General features: G+C 47.8%; 2 protein-coding genes across 2 annotated transcripts in view; both read left to right on the top strand.

Annotated features, from left to right (window-relative positions):
* The window catches only part of Chchd6 (coiled-coil-helix-coiled-coil-helix domain containing 6), a 218,444-nt gene that overhangs the window by 23,670 nt on the left and 174,973 nt on the right, over positions 1-19,801 (top strand). Inside the window, exons 3-4 of the mRNA XM_051154896.1 lie at positions 979-1,048; positions 4,726-4,870. Coding sequence (XP_051010853.1) covers positions 979-1,048; positions 4,726-4,870 — 215 coding nt within the window. The remainder of the gene's footprint in view (positions 1-978; positions 1,049-4,725; positions 4,871-19,801) is intronic.
* Positions 1,254-1,549, top strand: LOC127197160 (40S ribosomal protein S28-like). The gene has a single exon (XM_051154895.1). The coding sequence runs from the start codon at positions 1,254-1,256 to the stop codon at positions 1,461-1,463; it is 210 nt and encodes a 69-aa protein (XP_051010852.1). The 3' UTR covers positions 1,464-1,549.

The following is a 19,801-nucleotide window of genomic DNA, read 5'->3' as shown; positions in this document are numbered from 1 at the left end:
TGTGGCCATTGGACATGCCTTCCTCCTGGACTGGGATAGAAGACCTGTGCACCCCTTCTTGGCCCCTTGTTTATATTTGGTGTAGGTGCTCCTGCCTTAGAATCCTGGGCTAGAGGTGGGGGACTCAGAGGGGAGAAGTGACAAGATCTTCATTGTCATCATGAGAGAAGTCTCCAATATATGATAGTTCTAGGTAATTCTAGAAGTAAGATAGGTTTAAAATGGAGAGAATGCCTCACTAGAATTAGGAATCTGTAGAAACATGCCATTTTTTGGTTGCTATAAGGAAATATTATAGGTGGGATAGTTTATAAAGAAGTCAGTTTCTTAAAGTTCTAGGGGCTGGGAAGTCCAAAATTAAAGGGCAGCATTTGGTCAGAGCTTTATTACTGATGGGAATTGGGTAGAGGCTTGAGGCAGCATAGGACATCACATACAGCACAGAGTTAAGTGTGAGAGCTCAAGGCTTTCCATCATCTTACAAAGTTAACAATGCCATCTGTGGTGGGGAGCTTTCTAGTTCAAATTGCTTCTTACTATTGTTAGGATGTAGTTATGTCTCATCCTGAGTTTTAGAGGGGCATGGCAGTACCAAAAAAAGCAGGATATGAGAGCCTCTACCCTCTTCTTGTAGACACATGGTGGAGTTAGAGTCAGAGTCCTAACAGCTGTGGGCAAGTAATGGCGAACTTGGAAAACGGCACTCAGGTGATTTGCTGCAAGCCCCACATTGAGGACGCCTTGCTGCAGAACCTGTGGACAGAGCAGCCTCATGTCATTTGGCTCTGTAGACTGTTCCACTGAGACTGTGCAGTCTGCAGTCTGTCCATGGGGTATGCTTTTCTCTGAGGACATCTGTCCACATGCAGAGTGTGGTTTCCTGAGGAAGTACATTGACATGTGTGGGTGTGTTCCTCCACATATTCTTCAACCATCCTCAGTGCTGTTATTGGCACTTTTCCTCTGGTTCCTTTGTAGACGTTAAAGTGCCCAAGGCAGAGAATGGTGGTGGCCAACACCCCTCAGCAGTGAAGGAGGATCTCAAGAGGTAAGCTCAAGAGTCTGCATCCCCTGGCTGTCTCCCCCAATCCCCAAGCCTCTTTCTGCCACTCCCTACCCTCCCCCCCCCATACCTGAGGCCCTGGAGCACTTGCCTCATATTTTATGTTACTTGTGTTGAAACACAACTCCATGGTGGCCAAAGAGGGATTCTTAAAAATCCATCTTTAGCTCTCTGCCAGATCCCCGCCATCATGGACACGAGCCTCCTGCAGCCCATAAAGCTGGCTAGGGTAACCAAAGTGCTGGACAGGACCGGTTCACAGAGACAGTGCACGCAGGTGCATGTGGAATTTATGGATGACACCAGCCATTCTATCATCCGAAACGTCAAAGGCCCCGTTCGAGAGGGTGATGTGCTCACCCTATTGGAGTCAGAAAGAGAGGCTCGGAGGTTGCGCTGACCCTGCTGCTGGGTCCTGGATATCCACCACTTAACCCATGGAATGACCTGCAACTGTTAAATAAAGCATTTGTATTTAAAAAAAAAAAAAAATCCATCTTTCACTCAGGACCTTTGGAAGAGCAGTCAGTGCTCTTAACCTCTGAGCCATCTCTCCAGCTCCAACATGGTGGTTCACAACCATCTATAATGTAATCTGATGCCCTCTTCTGGCCTGCAGATGTACATGTACCACTGTATAAATAAACAACAACAAAAACAAGAAAAAAAAATTCCATCTTTAAAACCTAGAACTGAAAGGACAGGTTCTGTAGGAATGGAGGAAGTGGAGCTTGCCCAGGTTTGTGTGATGAACTTCCTGCCAGCACAGGCCATTATCTTGAGAACTTACCAGAGTCATGGAGCAGGACCATTTTCTCTGCCCCTAGGATGTAAAAGTGGCTTATATTTAGGCCAGCTTTCTGATATTTTGACCCACTAGTTGTCACCTGGAGAAATCACAGAGTAAGAAGGAGTAAGAGGAGGCTGTTCTTAATGGGGGTGTAGTCAGGATAAGCAGTGCCTGGCCAGTTCACAGAGACTGCCTGTGGGCTTTATTCATGGCTTCCTCAGCATCCTGGAGGAAATAGCCTCTGGATGGTCCCAGGGCCCAGCCTCCACCTAAGGACAGTGTCAGCCATGGCTCGGGGCTTGCCCTCCCACAGGACAGCACTAGGTAAAGATCTATGTTCTCAAAATTTATCTTCCTAAATCCCAATGGCATCTCTAGGAATGTACAGCCTCTCCTTCCCCTCAGTAACTTTTAACAAATTTAGAGTAGTAATGCTGATAAAAGATTTAGAAAAATACATAAAATAAAAACAAATCCCCCATAGACTCATTATCTCAGTGCTACTGCTGTGGCTGTTCTGGGATGTCTCTCTGGACGCCATGTCTTTACCTTAGCTTAGGGTATATTAACATCATAGGCATTTTCATATCTTGCTGCTTTACTGACTATTATAATTACTTTCCATCAGTTACACCTGCGTTTGAGCATCTTTATTGCTAATCAGATTGTTTATTCATTCTCAATTTTTAGATTCAACTTGTTACTGATACAAGTTTGCAGTGAGGCTATGGTAAAGCTTTTCATGATGCCATGGCACTTTCTCTACTGTGACCTTGATGCTGCTTGTGCTGTTTCCTTTTCTTTTTAATTTTATTTTATTAATTTATTCAGATTACATCTCAATTGTTATCCCATCACTTGTATCCTCCCTTTCATCCCTCTCTCCCATTTTCACCCTATTCCCCTCCCCTAGTTCTATGACTGAGGGGCACCTCCTCCCGCACTGTATGGTCATAGGCTATCAAGTCTCATCTTGGTAGCCTGCTTATTCTTTCTTTGAGTGACAACAGGCCTCCTCACCAAGGGGAGGTGGTCAAATATGGGCACCAGAGTTCATGTCAGAGTCAGTCCCCGCTCTCCACATAACCATGGAGAATGTCCTGTCCATTGGCTAGATCTGAGTAGGGGTTCAATGTTTACTACTTGTATTGTCCTTGGATAGTGCAATAGTTTGAGCAGACCCCCCTGGGCCCAGATCCACCCATCACGATATTCTTCTGTAGGTTTCTAGGACACTCTGGATCCTTCTAGTTCCCCATTCTCTTATATTTCTCATACCTAGAGTCCCAATAGGATGTCCTCACATCTATCCCAATCTCCTGGTAAGTGAAGACTTTCATGGACATGCCTTTTGGGCTAGTGCCCAGTTATGAGTGAGTATATACCATGTGAATCTTTCTGCTTCTGGGTTAACTCACTCGGTATGATCATTTCTAGTCCCACCCATTTGTCCACAAATTTCGGGATTTCCTTGTTTTTAATAGCTGAGTAGTATTCCATAGTGTAAATGTACCACAGTTTCTTTATCCATTCTTCAACTGAGGGACATTTAGGCTGTTTCCAGGTTCTGGCTATTATGAACAAGGCTGCTATGAACATGGTTGAGCATATGTCCTTGTTGTGTGGTGGAACATCTTCTGGGTTTATTCCAAGGAGTGGAATAGCTGGGTCTTGAGGAAGCCCTATTCCCAGTTTTCTGAGAAAGTGCCAGATAGATTTCCAAAGTGGTTGTACAAGTTTGCATTCCCACCAGCAGTGAAGGAGTGTTCTTCTTTCTCCACATCCTCGCCAGCATGTGGTGTCACTTGGATTTTTAACCTTGCCATTCTGATGGGTATGAGATGGAATCTCAGAGTTGTTTTGATTTGCATTTCTCTGATGACTAAAGATGTTGAGCATTTCTTTAAGTGTTTCTTAGCCATTTGATATTCCTCTGTTGAGAATTTTCTGTTTAGTTCTGAGCCCCATTTCTTACTTGGGTTATTTGGTTTGTTGGTGTTTAATTTTTTAGTTCTTTATATATTTTGGATATTAGCTCTTTGTCATATGTAGGGTTGGTGAAAATCTTTTCCCAGTGTGTAGGCTGTTGCTTTGTTCTGTTGAAAGTGTCTTCTGTCTTACAGAAGCTTCTCAGCTTCTTGAGGTTCCATTTATTAATTGTTGACCTTACGGCCTGGGCTGCTGGTGTTCTGTTCAGGAAGTTGTCTCCTGTGCCAATGAGTTCCAGGCTCTTCCCTACCTTTTCTTCTAACCAATTTAATGTCTCTGGTTTTATGTTGAGGTCTTTAATCCACTTGGACTTGAGTTTTGTGCATGGTGATTAATATGGGTCTAATTGCATTTTTCTACATGTAGACATCCCATGAGCAACACGGAGGGCATCTTAGTCCTGCTAACTTTTATCTACTGCAGCACACTAGCAGAATGCCAGGACAGATCAAAGGGTACGATTATACTCAGGACAAAGTTAGACATTTGAAACTCCAAACTGCTGCTGTCTAAAACCTTTAGGCTCTCAGTCAAACAAGAAGGGCATGCTCACCCTGCCTACTTGTCTGAAAAGATGGCTCACATGGGATTCAGCCCTGCCCTGTACACTCCCACTGGCAGGTGATTGCCCAATTTTTTGTCTGTGGCTAGCTCTCCTGTTCTTGATCTGAGTTGTCCTAAGTGTCACTGTCCCCTGACTTGGGCCCTGTTACTGAGGCTTCTCAGGTGAGAGAATTGGCCTGTGGTTTTCTATCCCGCTTTTCTGGGCAACCAAGGGCGAGAAACCCCATCCTTGCTTAGTCAGGTACAGTGAGCAGGCAGGCCTTTCCTGCCCATGCTCTTCCAGCTATGCCTTTGGCATCAACTTTTTTCTTTGGCCTAGGTTCCAACAGGAGCAGGCTGCAGTACAGGATGAGCTGGTCAAGGTGGCAAAAAAGGAGAAAGAGGCAGCTGAGAAGCACTTGAAGGCATCACTGCCTAAGAAGTGGGCCAGCCCCACCCGTGAGCAGCAGCAGTCAGCTCGACTGGTGAGTATGCCTTTTGAGCTGGCCCATCTGCCAGTTTGTGTAATAATGGGCAACAAAAGTCTGGGCTTGAAGCCTGCTGCCCCTGGGCCTTGAGGCTCAGACTTCTCCACAGATATATGTATCGTAGCTGTAGGGGAAAGGTGCTTTCCAGGCCCTGGGAATTTGGAGTCTTTAGACTCTTGACTGACTGGCTTGCTTTGCCACCTTGTTAAAAGTCCATCCCCGTGGCTTCAGGCCTCTAGAGCTATCGGGGATTGAGTCTCATTTGTCATAGCCATCACTGTGTAAGGGTTGCAGTACCATGTGTGTCAGGAGGGCGTAGGGGTTGGGCTCTGGGGCATGCAGTGTGTGACACCAAGAGCATAATTTTCACAGCAAGGCAGCCCAGGTGCTCTTTGCTTACAGCTTCAGTCCACTGAGCCTTGTTGGAGCGTCCTGATGCTCACACACAGGATTGCCCCAGGGGTCAGGGATAATAGCTACCCAGGGCTTAGCAGGAGCTGGCAAACAATGGAGTGCTATGACTGCTACTACTGTTATTAATGCATCTAACTGATTGGAGCTGTTAGTTAGGATTCTTCTGCTTTAACGCAAAGTTTGTAAGGCGTCTAGGAGTACCCCTAGGATGGGCCAGTTCACTGGCTTCATGAGGGATTTGGCACTCTGCAGCCCCCAACCCCAGTCCAGTTTTCCCTGGGGAACCAGCCATACTCAGGCTGACTGCTGCCGCTGCCTCATGATTACAACTCTGAGCAGCAGAAAAGCTCTTCCAACCTCTGTCTCTGTCAAAGAGGACAGGTTTCCCAGAACCCCCTCCAGCAGCATTTCTCTTCCATCCATTGGCCTGAACTGCACTGGGTGCCCAGGGCTAAACCATTCAAACTCAGGGACTAGGGAGACTGTGCTCTGCAACTAGGATCCTTTCATTGCCGTGGTTGAGACGTGGAAGAGCAGAACCAGGGTGATGGCAAGTGCAGTGGTCTGCCTGTGCACACAGAAGGGTGCAGAAACTGGGGTGCAGCTCTGGGATGAGATGAGCAAAAAGACAAGCTAACACTCCTGCTGGTCACACAGCTATTCAAAGCACACAGTGGGTGAAGCGCTCTGCAAGGTATAAGCCCTTAGCTTCTTGGTCCTGCGAAATTTCATTCTCGAGGAGAAGACAGACTTAATCTAGGAACTTTGAAAGAGGCCGAGTTGGTTCCAGTCAGTGTTAGTGGTAGAGATGAGTTCTTTGTGAATGTTGTTTCCTGTTGGCTCTCACCCTGGAAGATGGGTAGTCACCAGGACTGGGAAGCAGTTAAGATGGGGTGGAATGCAGGATGAGAAAACAGGTCAAGGCCTGACAGATTATAGAAGGCCTTGGGAGGCTTGAGGTGCTAACAACAAAGCAGCCCTCCATGCCTCTGAAACAGGAGAGGCATGCTAACAGTGTTAGGAATGGGAACTTTCTGACTTGTGCTTTTAGAACAGAATCTGAGGTTTCCTGAAGAAGAGGGTATCTGCCCCACGGCAGGCAGCCTGGCAGCCTGGCAGCCTGGCAGCCTGGCAGCCAGTAGTACAAAGGATCACTTTCCAGAGATACAGGGTTAATCATGTGGCCTGAGCAAGGCAGGAGTCATCTCACCTGCCACAGTTCTAGAGAAGAGCATAGCAGTCCACAGGTGTGCTATCACTTCATTCTCACCTGAAAGGTGTTAATTACAATGGAGGGGAATTCACAGCCTCTCTCCTTCCACCTGCAAAGGTGAAGCCAGGCCTTTTCTCCTGCACATTCTGACTGCCCCTTGGGCAAATACTTCTACTGGTAAAGTGGGAAGGGCTTAGGGTCCCTAGGTACAGGTGTGCTGATTTTTGTTTGTGTGCTTGGTAATGGATTGCTGCTTTAGAATGAAAAGATTTTGCCCCTGCTAGCTTTCTCCCAGTTTTCAGGGAATGGTAGAGCAAGTCCCTTCAAGTTGAACATACTTGGTCTACTTTCGTGGGCATTTCCACTTTTGGCTGCTCAACATTCTTTTCTCCTTATGACTACAGTTCTGATATTCTTTCAGGAGCTTTCCTGTCTCCTGTGGTTGTGGCCTCAGTAAGATTTTAATTTCAGTGCGTCTGTGGAAACTAGATCTGGGCATATTTCCCAAGATCAGCCAGGGATAGATAGCCCCTTCCCAGGGATTTCAATTTGAACTGAGTACAGAGGGAGAGTGGGAAGCCAGGGTGGCAGTTATTTATTGTAGCTTAGGTGGGCTGTGAGGCCCTTTGTGCTATTAGGCTATGTCTTTTACTCTCACCTACCCCTCCAGTGTACCTTGCTTTCTCTCTGGGCCCCCGACATCTTGAAAAACAGGTCATTTGCTGATAGCTACCAATTCACTCTTTTTTTAAAAGTTTGCTGGAGTTGGTTTCTGTTGAGAGGTGCTGCAGCTGGGACACCTCCTAGAAGAGGTCCTGTGGCAGGTATAATGCTGAACTGTCTAGAAGAGATGCTGTAGCAGGTGGTTCTGCAGACCTACAGCCACCTGCAGAAGAAGGGAACTGAGGCACTCTTTTTTGTCAGCAGTTGAAGTGTTGGGCAGGTGCTGTTGCCATCAGCATAAAGGAAGTAGCTCACTGGGGATGGGTAGGGTTGGCAAGCACTTTCAGCGGAGAGAATTCTAACTCTGGAACATTTAAATGAGAGGAAAAAACATTTAAATGAGAGCAAAAAAGATGGAGAAGAAAAAAGTATGGACACCCCTCCCCGCCAATTCATGCCTTTCATGCCTTCTGCATAAAAGAGCTGAAAGGCTGGGGATTGCTTGGCAGCCTTCAGGGCAGAGCTCATGGGGCCTGGTAGTCCCGTGTTTGAGTCAGAGCTTCTTCGTGCACTGGGAGCAGGTGAACCTGAGGCACACCTGGTGGCTGCTGGAGTGAACTGGCTGCTAAGCCTCCTTAGTGCCTCTGTGACTAAAGTGTCCCTAAGTCCCACACCCTTGGACCTGTAGCCCTGTCTAGACATAATGAGAGGCATTAGGTATTTGGTGTGTACTTCTGCCCTCTCTGTTTGCCTTTAATAGTATTGATTTTTCATCCTCTTCTGTATGAGTGAGCGATTGAGCTCATTATTGGGAAAAGTTCATAAAACTAATGAGAAGGAAAGGTAATAATGTTTATAACTGGCTCTGCTAACTGAAGTGTTAACGGTTCCCATCTATTGCAACAGTAATGAACAGCTCTGTGTGCCACACCTGCTTCTGTCCTTGCATCTGGGTCCAGCCCCAGGTCTGTTTTAGGTGAAGGCCTGAGAATACCTGGAGCCTGTGTGAGCTGAGAGTTCCCTTTGGGTTTGCGGAGGAAGCCTGGAACACAAGTCAAACACTCAGGTAGAAACAGGAGAAAATGAAGTGGTTCAGGGCACTAGTCCTCTGTTCTGGAGCATAGTGGATTGAGAAACGTAGTCCTGGCAGAGTGAGCATCACAGCTTCGCCTGATACTTTCTAGGTGGGGATTAATAGGTATCCGAGATCTCAGTGCATCTGACAGACAGCAGATGCTTTTTCATCTCTCTCTTTTTTCTTTCTCTTTTTGTCCTCCCTTTTTTTCCTTCTTCCTTGTTTGTGAACAACAACAACAACAACAACAACAACAACAACAACACACACACATACACACACACACTTAGCATAGCATGCTAGACACTGGCTTAGTTTCCTAACACATGGCTGCTCCTGCACTTAAGCAGATGTATTTGTTAGAAGAGTGCTAGATTCTCATAAGTGACAGCATGGAGTTGAAGGAGGGCCTGGAAGATGCTGGAGAAGCAAGGTGATGTGCTCTCGGAGGGTGAGAAAGGTCTTTTGGGAGTGGAGGCAAGGGAGCTGGATCTGAAGGGTGAGTTGAAGTGCCAGATGAGGAAGGTGAAGGAAGGGTGCTGGGGCTGAATGAGCCTGAGACAAAGGCTGGTGGGGAGTTGTGGATTCTCTGGCTAGAGTGGAGGGTGCACCAGGCAGGGAGGCCACAGAAGCCAGTGTGAAGTAACATTTAGGATGGTGGGGGTAGAGCTTGGGTGGGATTTTTCTCTTCACAAGATCCAGAAGAAAAGAGCTCAGCATCAACTCTGGGAAGTGCTCAATTGCAAATGCAGCCATGGGGTCAGATGTTCCTAGAGTTGGTAGGCCACTTCATTATCAGCCGTGGCCAGTCTAAGCCTATAAGCTCTCTTATAGAGTAGCTGTGCTGTCTACTTTCCAGGCAGTAGGCTCTTTTGGTCACTGTCACAGCTCCTGCATTGTTTGGATGCTTCCACAAACTGACACATGAGTTATGGAAATCTTTAGCTTATGATACGAGGAAAACATTAAGCAAGGCTCTAAGTTGCAATTTTCAAAACTTAATGTGGTGGTAAGTTTTAGCACTTCTCCCAAATATCACCCTCCTACAGTTTTGCAGGCTTTTCCACAGACAAACTGTTGCTGAGTAAGAGTCATGTGGTGGTCATGCCGGCCCCTTCAAGTGGTCAGCATGCAAACAGACAAAGAGTGGCAGACAGCAGGCATGGAACTGCCGGGCCTTCCTTGGGGTCTCATTGAGTCCTGTTGCTAAGAGAGGGAAGCAGGTGTGTATCACAGCAGCTATCCCTAGGATGGATAACAGTGTAGAGTTCTAGCTCTTTCAAGACGCAAAAAGCAAAAACCAAACCAAAACCCAAGTCAGGGTCTGATGTGATGTACATACTATAATCCCAGCATTCAGGAGGCTGAAGCAGAAGGATTTCCATGAGTTCGAGGTTAGCTGGGACTATAAGTTACGGGTCATCCAGGACTATGTAGCAAGCCCTATCTCATAAAGGGAACTGGGAGGGCAGTAAGATGGTGGGTAAAGATGCTTGCTGCAAGCCTGATGACAGAACCCACATGATAGAGAGCTGACACTTGCAAGGTATCGTATGAGCTACACATGGCACAAACACACAGAGAATAAATACATGTAACTAAAACCTTAAAAGAAAATCAACTAAAAAGATGTTTATTTGATTCCTAGCCAGTGACTTATTAGACTTTAAACTTGATTTGCCAGAAAGCAGGACAAGTGGGCTTTGTGAATACAGGCCTAATGCCATGAAGTTGGGCTGACATTTAACTGAGCAGTTTGGTGGCCTTGTCCACATCTAGGCCTCTTCTAGAGATCTTCATTTCCTGCCTATGTCTGTTTTGCTGGCACCCAGATGGCTGATAAAAGGCTAAACTGGGACAACAATCTTGTTGTTCCTCCCTTCTGTCCTTCAAGTCCTTAAATCTTTGTTTGCTTGTTTTGTCTGCTGAGCCTGGTCTTAGATCAGATCAGAGGCGGCTTGTTTTTTCTGTAAAGATCCAGAGAGGAAATATTCCAGGCTTTACAGGCCACACACAATCTCTGCCTGGTTTTGTTGTGTTTATGACCCTAAAATGTGCCTGGACCACTTTTAGATCGGAGGCCATATTAAAAGAGGCCCTGGGCTGGATTTTACTGGATTGCAGAAAAATTCTGAGCAACAGTGCTCACCTCTGGGGATTTTATTTTATTTATGTTATTTTCTCTGCTTTTGGTGATCTGGCCTCTGGAACTTACTATGTAGCCCAACTGGCCTTAGAGTTGTAGGGATCCTCCTGTGTCAGCCTCCAGATAGCTAGGATTTCAGGTGTGGGAACCCACACCAAGCTGGGCTTTGTACCCAGTGCTTTGGCAGCTGTGTGCTGAGTGGCTTCAGCTTTTTAGTGGATAGGGTAACCAGTCTTTCAATTTTTAAAAAAGTATGTGTGTGTGTAAGTGTGTGTGTGTGTGTGTGTGTGTGTGTGTGTGTGTGTGTGTGTGTGAGAGAGAGAGAGAGAGAGAGAGAAAGAGAGAGAGAGAGAGGGAGGGAGAGAGAGAGAAAGAGATTCAGAGACAGACAGAGACAGAGAGGAGAGAATATATGAGAATGAACTTGTGTGTGTGTGCCGAGCCATCTGATGTGGGTGCTGGGGTCCAGATTCTGATCCTTGTGATAGAGTAGCCAGGACTCTTCAGCACTGAGCCTTCTCTGTAGCCTTAGTCTTTTTGTCTATGAAGTAACTTGCCTCAGCTTCCTAGAGAGAGGATTTTATGTTGGCTGGCATCTGAGCCCTGGTCTCATCTGCAGTGAGGGTTCCTCTGGAGACAACATGGTGATCTGTATGGGGAAAGCCCTCTAAACCCCTTCCACTCCCAATTTGCTTCTCTTTTGCCATTTTATATAGTACAAAAAATGCCTCTTCCTCACACGCACTGCCACTCTTTTCTGTGTGCCCCTCTCTCATATACACTGCCACTTTTTTCTGTGTGCCTCCCCCTCACACACACTGCCACCCTTTTCTGTGGATCTAAGCACACCCATTAGCCATCCAGAAGATGCTATAGTTCCTACACCTTGGTCATCTCTAGATTTGGCTCTGTCAGTTGACCAAATTCTAACACTTTGGTTGAAAAGAGCGAGCTTGCCTTTATTTTCAGGTCTAGACTTGGGCAACAATCTATGAAGCAGACCAGTGTTCTCATGGCTGGACAGGGTCTGAGCAAATCTGACCAAAAAGACTTTCTGAAGACAGTAGAAGTGAGCTCAAAAAGGAGACTGGCTGCACTGTACCAGCTGTTTTTTTCTAAGATGAGGCCAGGGAAAGGACAGTAGGACCTAGCTGTTCACTTGAGAGTGCTGTGTTTTGTGTAAGGATTTGGACATCAGGAGCTTCGTGGTTAGACTGGTTCATACTGGCCTGCATGCAAGCTTGGCTGTTCTCTTTCTAATCCCACTTCTGGGAAGGTTGGATAAACAGCTTAGTTTCAGCTTGGTGGTGGGGAACTTTAGCACGAGTGACTTCATTTTGATTTTAGCCTGGTCTATGCTGGAGTTTAGTCCAAAACAATGGCTTCCTCTTGTTTCCACTTCACAGTTCTATTGGCTGTTTTTCTTTTCTTTTTGAGAACAAGCCATCTTTTTCTATAGATTTCTCTGCCTGGTGTTTCTGTTTGTTTGTTTTGTTTGTTTGTTCTTTGTTGTTGTTTTTTGCTCTTTGCTCTTTTTGGTTCTGGACATTATCTGCAGAACAATGCAGGACACTGTCTTTCCCTGCCCAGGGTATCTTGGGAAGGGAATCAGCTTTCTCTAGGGGAGGAGTGCCGACACTATGAGCTCAACTGAGTAGGAGATAGTGATCAGGACTCTGCTGTAGTCAGAAAATGATGGATGTTGGTGATCCCAGGAGAATCCCTGGACTCTGAGCAAGCATCCTCAGCCCAGGCCATGTGAGAGGCTAGTCCCAGAACAAAAAAGACCCTTTTCCAAGGCATTTTGGGGCACATGAGGCATTGCTGGTCCTAACATTGATAGGTCACTGGGCTGTGTCCCTAGGCAGGCCCAATAATAGGCTTACATGTGGAGGTTTCAGTATCTCCCCGGGGATGTGCATTTCTCACCTGAGTCAAGTGTGAAAATAATGGCATTCATGGCATGAAGAAGTCTAGCATTCTCCTTATCAGCTACCAGGTAACTAGTGGTCCCTTGGTGGGGGCTCAGGAGGTATAGTGTGAGAACAGGGCAGTGAGGGTAGGGGGAACTGCTAGGACAGGAGTTGGTGTGGACAGGTGGCCTGAGTTGTGGCAGTTACATAAGGCAGAGGTGGATGGTCATCTCCCTAGGAGGAAGCAGGGAGCCCGAGGGCCTGTTTAAAGAAAGCTGTGGCCCTGTGGCCTGCTCAGATTCACATTCAATGGAAGGCCCACTTCTGGGTAGCTTAAGATGTATACATTGTATTCTAATGAAAAAGTAAGAATTTGAGGTGGGCTTCTAGCCTGGCCCCTATCACAGGGTTATTAGGTGCCTGCAGCGTAGTCTTGTAGAGCTGTCTGGGGGTACCTTGGTGCCCTCCACTGTGTGCCCACAGAAGCAGCAGGTCCTCATTAGTGCAAACTTTGTTAGGCAAGTGGCTGATTGTGGTTCCATTTCCGACATTGTTACTTTTAATTAGCAGATTGCATGTCTATGAAAATTTATGTTAGCACTAGGGACAAATGAGCAGGATGACAGCTGAGCCCGGGACACGGAGAAAACTGAAGAAAGATTTTTCAGTTTCTGGAAGATCAACCAGGCTGTCAACTGCAGTCAGGCCCTTGGCCTCTGTACGTCCAGTGGGTCCCCAAGGAAGTGAGCTGCTAGTTGCCAGCTATGGGGGTGTCAGAGTAGCAGGAGATTCTGACTTGTGGAAGGGCAGGCCCAGCTGGTACTCCAGGCTTTGTGTTCTGAGCAGAGCTTTTGGTGTCATGCATAAGCCTAAGCTTGTGGGACATTTGGTTTCAGCAGTAGGTTGCCTTCCTTGCCTGTGTGAGGTAATAGACAGAGGGATACCCAGGGGCCCACTCTGCCCACTTCCTGTGGTGGAAGTGCCTCACTCTTGTGTCTTGCTGCTCCTGTTATCTTATTGGTGTGTGCCTTTTTGCTTGGTAGGAGGACCAGTGCCTACCTCTGTCCTTCCTCTGAGCAGCTGGTGAGGCTGGGTGTGAGTGCCCATGGGGTTGCTCATGATGCCACATTTGCCTTCTTGTCACTTAAGTAAGTTGTTGCCCTTGGGTAAATGCCACTGCTGGCTACTGGCAAGGCAAAGAATTGAAAAGGTTATTAAGCGGACCCATCTCAGATTCTCTCCTAAATTGTGTCCACTCAGTGGCTGAGCCACACTCCTGTCTCATGTCATGATAGACCAACATGTACACCAAATACAGAGAGGTTTTGCTGTCATAGAAGCTCACTGGGCAGTGGCTTAAAGAATGGAGTATATTTATCTCATACTTAAGATATGAGCAGACAGTCTGGGCAGATGTGATAGCTTAGTTAGTCAGGAGGGGTATAGTCTCTTTTTGGTCTTCATTGTACCCCTCCTTGTGGATGTAGAGTGGCTGCTGACCTCTAGTTGTCACATCATTTTCTAATTCAGGAAGAAGGAAGGTCCCAAAGCCTATTTCTTAGTGAAGCTTTATTACTTTCCACTGAAAAGATCCAGGAAGTCTCTGGCAGAACTGTCACATGAGCACCTCTGGTACTCATGAAAGAGTGCTGGGACAGTGAGTCATTTTAGCTGGGCACAGGACTTTCTGACACCAAGTCATTGAGGTTACATCATTCAAGAAATGGGCTGGTGATAATCACCTTCTACAGTGTGGCAACTAACAAGTGACTGACCTCTGGACTCTGCCTTTAAGATTCTACAGGTACTGTCACTGTGACCTGTGCCTGTTGTTCAACCTCTGAGATTCAGCTTCCTCTCTGGTCATGTAGCATACTTCCCCTGGAGTCAACAAGGTGCCTCAGCACAGACTGGCACACTCAAAAGCATCCTGTGCCTTCTGGCAGGGAAGTGCTCAGCTAATTCTCAGCACAGAGCCCAGCTCCCTCAAAATGCTGGGGAGAAGAGCAGCAGGGACTAGAGCGGGACAGGAGGGTCCGTGCAGGTCATGTTCTAATACAGCAAAGAAACGGCAGGCACACAGTACTCTAGTGGCAGAATGATGACGGCGTTCCTGTGTTCCCTCAGAGCCACCCACTTCTATCTTGGTGCTCCCAAGTCACTCTGCACTTGAAGAGGAGGCACAGCTTCCAGGATGTGACACTCCTGCTTGCATCCATCTGGACACTAGGACTTGAGGGGTTGTTGTTAGCTGTGGACCCATGTGAGGCTGAGGAAGGAAACCTCAGCTGTGTTCCCTGGCTACCTCTCTGGAAGTTGCATGCCTTGCACTCTTCAGCCCTCCTCTCAGTGCCACATCTCAGTAAGACTTCCCTGCCATTTCCCTTGGCTGGAGCCTGAGGGAGAGTGGACAGTGTTGAGATCAAGCCTTTTGTGTAGTGCCTCCCAAGTGACCAAGATCTAATGTTGCTGCGGATGTTAGTGGTGCAGTGCAGGCTTCTATTTCCCCCCTGGAAAAGACCATTCAGGGCTGGGCTGCCTCCCTACTCCTGGCCCAGGTCTCGCTGTCTGTGCTTACTTCTCTTCCCTGCTCATCTGTCTGCACCTCTGACTTGTGTATGGAATGGGTTGCCTGACCTGGCCTTGAGCTGCTCCCTTCCATACTGCCACCCTGTGGTGATGGCAGCTAGTGCTGTCACATACACAGGCAGCGGGGCCTCCATTCACAGGCATCCAGTGTCAGAAAGTGTTGAACATGGGCCCATTCTCTAGCTGACTGGTTGGACATGATGTCGGCCCCTTATCTCCGCTCTGACACACACTGGACATTAATAGAAATACAACTCGGCAGTGCGTGGATGGAATTTCAAGCAGCCACACCAGGCCAGTGCTCTCGATGGCCATTGTGTGCTTAACCTCTGCTGAAGAGGTTTTTGATGAGAAATGAGTGAGACTGTTAACTCGGCAGCTGGGATGTGGCAGGCTTCCTTCTTTCCTTTCTTAGCCTTTCTTCATTCTTCACAGTGCCTCCCTAATCCTCCCTTAGGAGAGCTGGCTTTGCTGCCTCACGAGTTTTAGTTAATCCACTGTTGCAGGCTCACACTCTGTGGCCCAGGGGCCTTGGCAGTTCACAGATACAGCATCCCTGGGGTGGCCCCACAAGGTAGCTTGGGACAGCAGGAAAGCCAGCCCCTCATCTGAGGTGTTTGGCCCATCGTTCCTACCCAGGTCCTAGCCTTCCTAAATGTGCACAGTGGCTTTGGACCTGCAGGCTGCTTCCATTCCCAGGCACACTTAGCCTCCAAAACTCTTTGCTCTCTCCCATTTGCTTGCCTCTTGTTTCTCTTCACCCCAGCCCTTAGGACTAGAGTGAGGACTCCTAGTTCTGAGTGTGCTTCGTGGGAGCCAGATGGCCTGCTATCTGCTGATGACCCTGGGACAGAATCCCTATGCCCATCCCCCATTCTTACTGTGACAGGAGATAACAGGATGACAAACCCTCAACCACAGTGACCCCTGGGCCCTGATAGCCAGGCCAGCAGGGAGGCCCTGCAGCAGCACTCCTAATTGCTTTCCCAGATCCATCACTCATTCCAGGGCATGTGTTTTTCTGGGCTGCATCTTAAGTCAGAAACTGTTCACTTTCTCCTTCTTGCCCAATGCACTAACTTCCTTCCTGGCTTTCTCCCAAGACCTGCAGTGTCTCCTGGTCTTAGGCATTTCTCCTCTCTGACAGGTTTGTGTTTAGGAACTGCTCCTGCATGTGGTCCTATTGGCCCATTCTTCCCACATAGGACTGCATCCTGTGTACTCCAGTTAGGTGTTCCTCCACATCTGGGCATTGCTCCTGCAGGTTGTGAGAGACCTTGAGGGTCTGGGAAGACCACCTTTCCTTGCAACCCATTCCAAAGACTCCCTGCCACTCCATCCCCACACCCCTTTCCCTAGCCTCTTTGTAGCTTCTGAGTATGAAAGAAGTCTCTGCTTCAGAGGTGCCTTGCCTTCAGGTGGCCTGGGTTAGATCTTGGACCTAGCCCTTGCCTCTCTCCAGAGCCCCATTCGCCATACTTCGCTTCCGTTCTGAAACCAGTACCCCTTTCCCAAGCAGCTCTTCTGCGTTCTTCCTTCCTCCTCCTTCCCTTTGTCCCGGAGCATGGTGGAGGCACAGTCGTGAAGTTGTGGTTCTACTTCTCAAATGCATTGCAGTTTGGTTTCTGATCCCATGAATGCCTCCTCAGATACCGCCATGATCTTTCCAACAAATCTGTCTATTGAGTTTCCATGTCCTCCAGGTACATTTGACCTTTGAACTCACTTGTGCTACAGCTATTTATCTGGGCTTTGTTGTCTCACTGTGTTTGACCCATAGTAGTGACGTTGAACCCGCCCTGCTGGAGCCTAGACTCCCCTTGGAAAAGCAGACATCAAAAAAGTAAACATTCTTGAGCTACAAACTGACCTAAGTGATGCTATCGAAGAGGAAAATGCTTAGAGAGAGTGGCAGTGAGGGCCTAAAGTAGGTGGAGGTGAGCAAGAGGCTTCTCTAAGAATCTGACATTGGGCCCTGAGGGGTGAGTAGGACTTAGAGGGAAGAGAGTGAAAGAGGTGTGAGGATGAGGAGCAGCTGCACTACTGCAAGATCAGAGGAGAGCATGTGGAAGAGCCTGGGGGCTCAGGCTGGGGAAGCTGTAACTTATAGGGACAGGCCAGGAAGCCCTCAATCATAAGCTCTCCCAAGCAGAGAGGACAGTCAGCCTCTGAGATCTGAGGGAGCTTATGGTAGGTCTTTATCAAGGTGGGGGAGAGCTCAGAGTAGAGGAGGTAAAATCAATGGGAGGCTCACCGAGAATCCCAGGGGAAGTTGTGACGACCCAGACAGGACAGTGATGGTCTTGTAGAACTGAGTAGATAGGCCAGGTGTTGACTGGGAGCCCAGAGGCACAGTGGCACAAACAGAAAGACACAGCACCTTTTTCCATAGCTTGGTGGTCTGGGCTAGTGGGGGGCTTCCAGTGTCAGTACCTGTGGCTTCCAGGTGGTTGCTCTAGCTCGATGAGCTCATAGCCAGTTTAAAGAAACAGAAGTGAGTACACTATTTCTGGACATATCCTATTGGCTGGATGATGGTCGTGTGGCCTCTCTCAGCTATAGGCTGTCTAGGAATTGTGTCCAGCTGGCATCAAGCTGAAGCTGTTAAAGTGGAGGAGGAAGGCTGGGGACAGATGGAAATTTGCCCCCTCTTCTATTGCCTCCTCAGTGCCCCACCCTGAGTGACTCCCACATTCATCTTGTCCTGAACTCCATGTGGCTTCTGTTCTTTAGGTGCCATTAGGTGCTGTGCTAGCCACTGTGACAAATCCTTTTGAGAAACAGTTGAAAGGAAGGTAAGGTTCATTTGGGCTTATGGTTTCCAAGGTTTCTGCTCATAGCTGGCTTCACTGCTGGGTGTTCTTTCTGACAGTGTTGAGGCAGGTGGAAGGACATGGCAAAGCTGAGTCTCATCATGGCCAGGAAACAAAGAGAGACAGGAGCCCAGGAGCCACTGCACAGCATCGAAGGGCATAACCTTTATGACTGCCTTCTGACAAGCAAGCCCCATCTCTCAAACTTCCCCTTTCCTCCCAATAATGTCATGAAATTGTAAGTCTGTAAGTGTATTAATCCACAACTTAGGCAGAGTCCTCATGATCTGGTCACTCTCAGTAATTCAGCACAGGAGCCCTTTGGAGAGAACACTTCATACCCAAGGCATAACAGCCTCACTTGAGCCGAGGGATCTGGGAGCCCATTTTCTCCATTAAACCTGTGCTTGGCTCATGTGCTGAGTATTTGCTGCTATAACTGCTTGGCTCTGCACATTTAGTAGTGGAGTGCCCTGGAGAAGGCACAGTGCTATTGGCTCTACCCATCCATTCTTTAAGGTGCTTCTGAGCAGTGGATGTAGGGGTTATTCCCCTGGATTGAGTTGCCTTTGGCTTTTTCTTTCTAGTGGTCATTTGGCCTAGAAGCAGCATCAGGCTTCCACTGAGCTCTCAGACACATGTCTCTGTTATTCTGAAGATTTTCTGTCAAGATGCTGACCGTAGCGCAGCACACAGCTTTCCCCCAGCCATCTGTCCAGTCAGCCCTGGCCAGACCTTTCATAGAGCCAGTGTTTTCTAGCATATGAGGCAGAACAGAGACAAGTCACACAGAACTGGGCCTTCCTCTTGGGAATGTGATCAGGACAAGGACTGAGACGGGGCCAGGCAGCCTGGCTCCTGTTGCTGCAGCTGCTAGGGGTCTGGTCCTGGTTGAATGAGGCCACCTCACCTCCTAATCTGAGACTCAGCCAGTATAGCACTGGTCCTGGGAGCCCCAAGTGGATTTCTCAGCTTTCCCTCTGTTCTCCAGGAAAGTGAGCAACCCTCTCAGTTTCAATGTAGAGTCCACATGCCATGAGCTTTCCCCATTTAGCCAGATGTAGTGAGAATTCTGGAATTATTGTTTATTTTTTTAAAAACCCACAGAAATACTATAAGAATGTGTTTTAATCCTAGGTGTAGGGATGTGGGGCTGTTTCAGACTGACAGCAGCAGCTGACTATGATTTGCCTCGTGCTCTAGCAGAGGCATGGTTTTGCCAGCTGTAGATAGTTTCTGTGATTGTGTGACATTTGGAATTTGGGGAACTTCTGAGAGGGTATATAAATGCTAGGGCCCTGATAAGTGGGGTTGGTGGTTGTTAGTCATTCATGGGGTTTGGTTGCTGCTTGTTAGTAGTCGTTTTCAAGGAAGAAACAAAAGGAAAGAAATTATATTCAGGGATCCCCCCTTTGCCCCTATCCTTTCTCTCCTATCTAGTAGTAGAAGGTGAAACCGGGAGGCTAAACGATGGGAAAAAGAAAACCCACAAAGTAGCAAAGATTGTCTAGAGCCAGCACCAAACATTGGCTGCTCCATTTGTCACTTGACTGTAGATGGTCAGTTGTAATAGGTGGATGGGCAATTCTCCCAGGCTGGAGAGGAGTCTATAGAATTCCTCCAGGGACTTGGGACACTGTTGTAGGCCCAGCCAACACCCCTTGCTAGGAAGATACAGCTGTCCAAAGGCAGTTGGTTCTCTGTTGACCCTAGTGCAGCCCTGTTGACCCCAGAGGGTAGGGAGGAGGGAGAGGGTCAGGGTAGTGTGCTCTCATGTTTCTTTTTCTCTCCTTCTGGAGTCACTGCCAGGGGGAGGAATGTTCCTTTTTATCTGCTGTCCAGGCTCATTTGGGCCCCTGGGGCTGGCTCCCTTCCTGACCTTCATTTGAACACAGTTGCTTTTCTCCTGGTAAGAATTTGCCTGTTCAACACACCTTGATCCTTAGGCTTCTCAGGATTCTGCTCATTTGCTATGTTCTGGGCCACAGCAGGTCTGGGATTTTAGGGCTTTGGGGAGGCTTTTATTTCTTTAGCAACTAAAATTGTGATTAGTGGCATAGGGGGAAATTCAGGAACCAGGCCACCTGGATCCTACCCTGCTT

This window comes from Acomys russatus, chromosome 13 (genome assembly GCF_903995435.1).
Source record: "Acomys russatus chromosome 13, mAcoRus1.1, whole genome shotgun sequence".
Lineage (NCBI taxonomy): Eukaryota > Metazoa > Chordata > Mammalia > Rodentia > Muridae > Acomys > Acomys russatus.
Note: the sequence above shows the minus strand (reverse complement) of the source record. Positions and strands in the feature narration are given on the sequence as shown.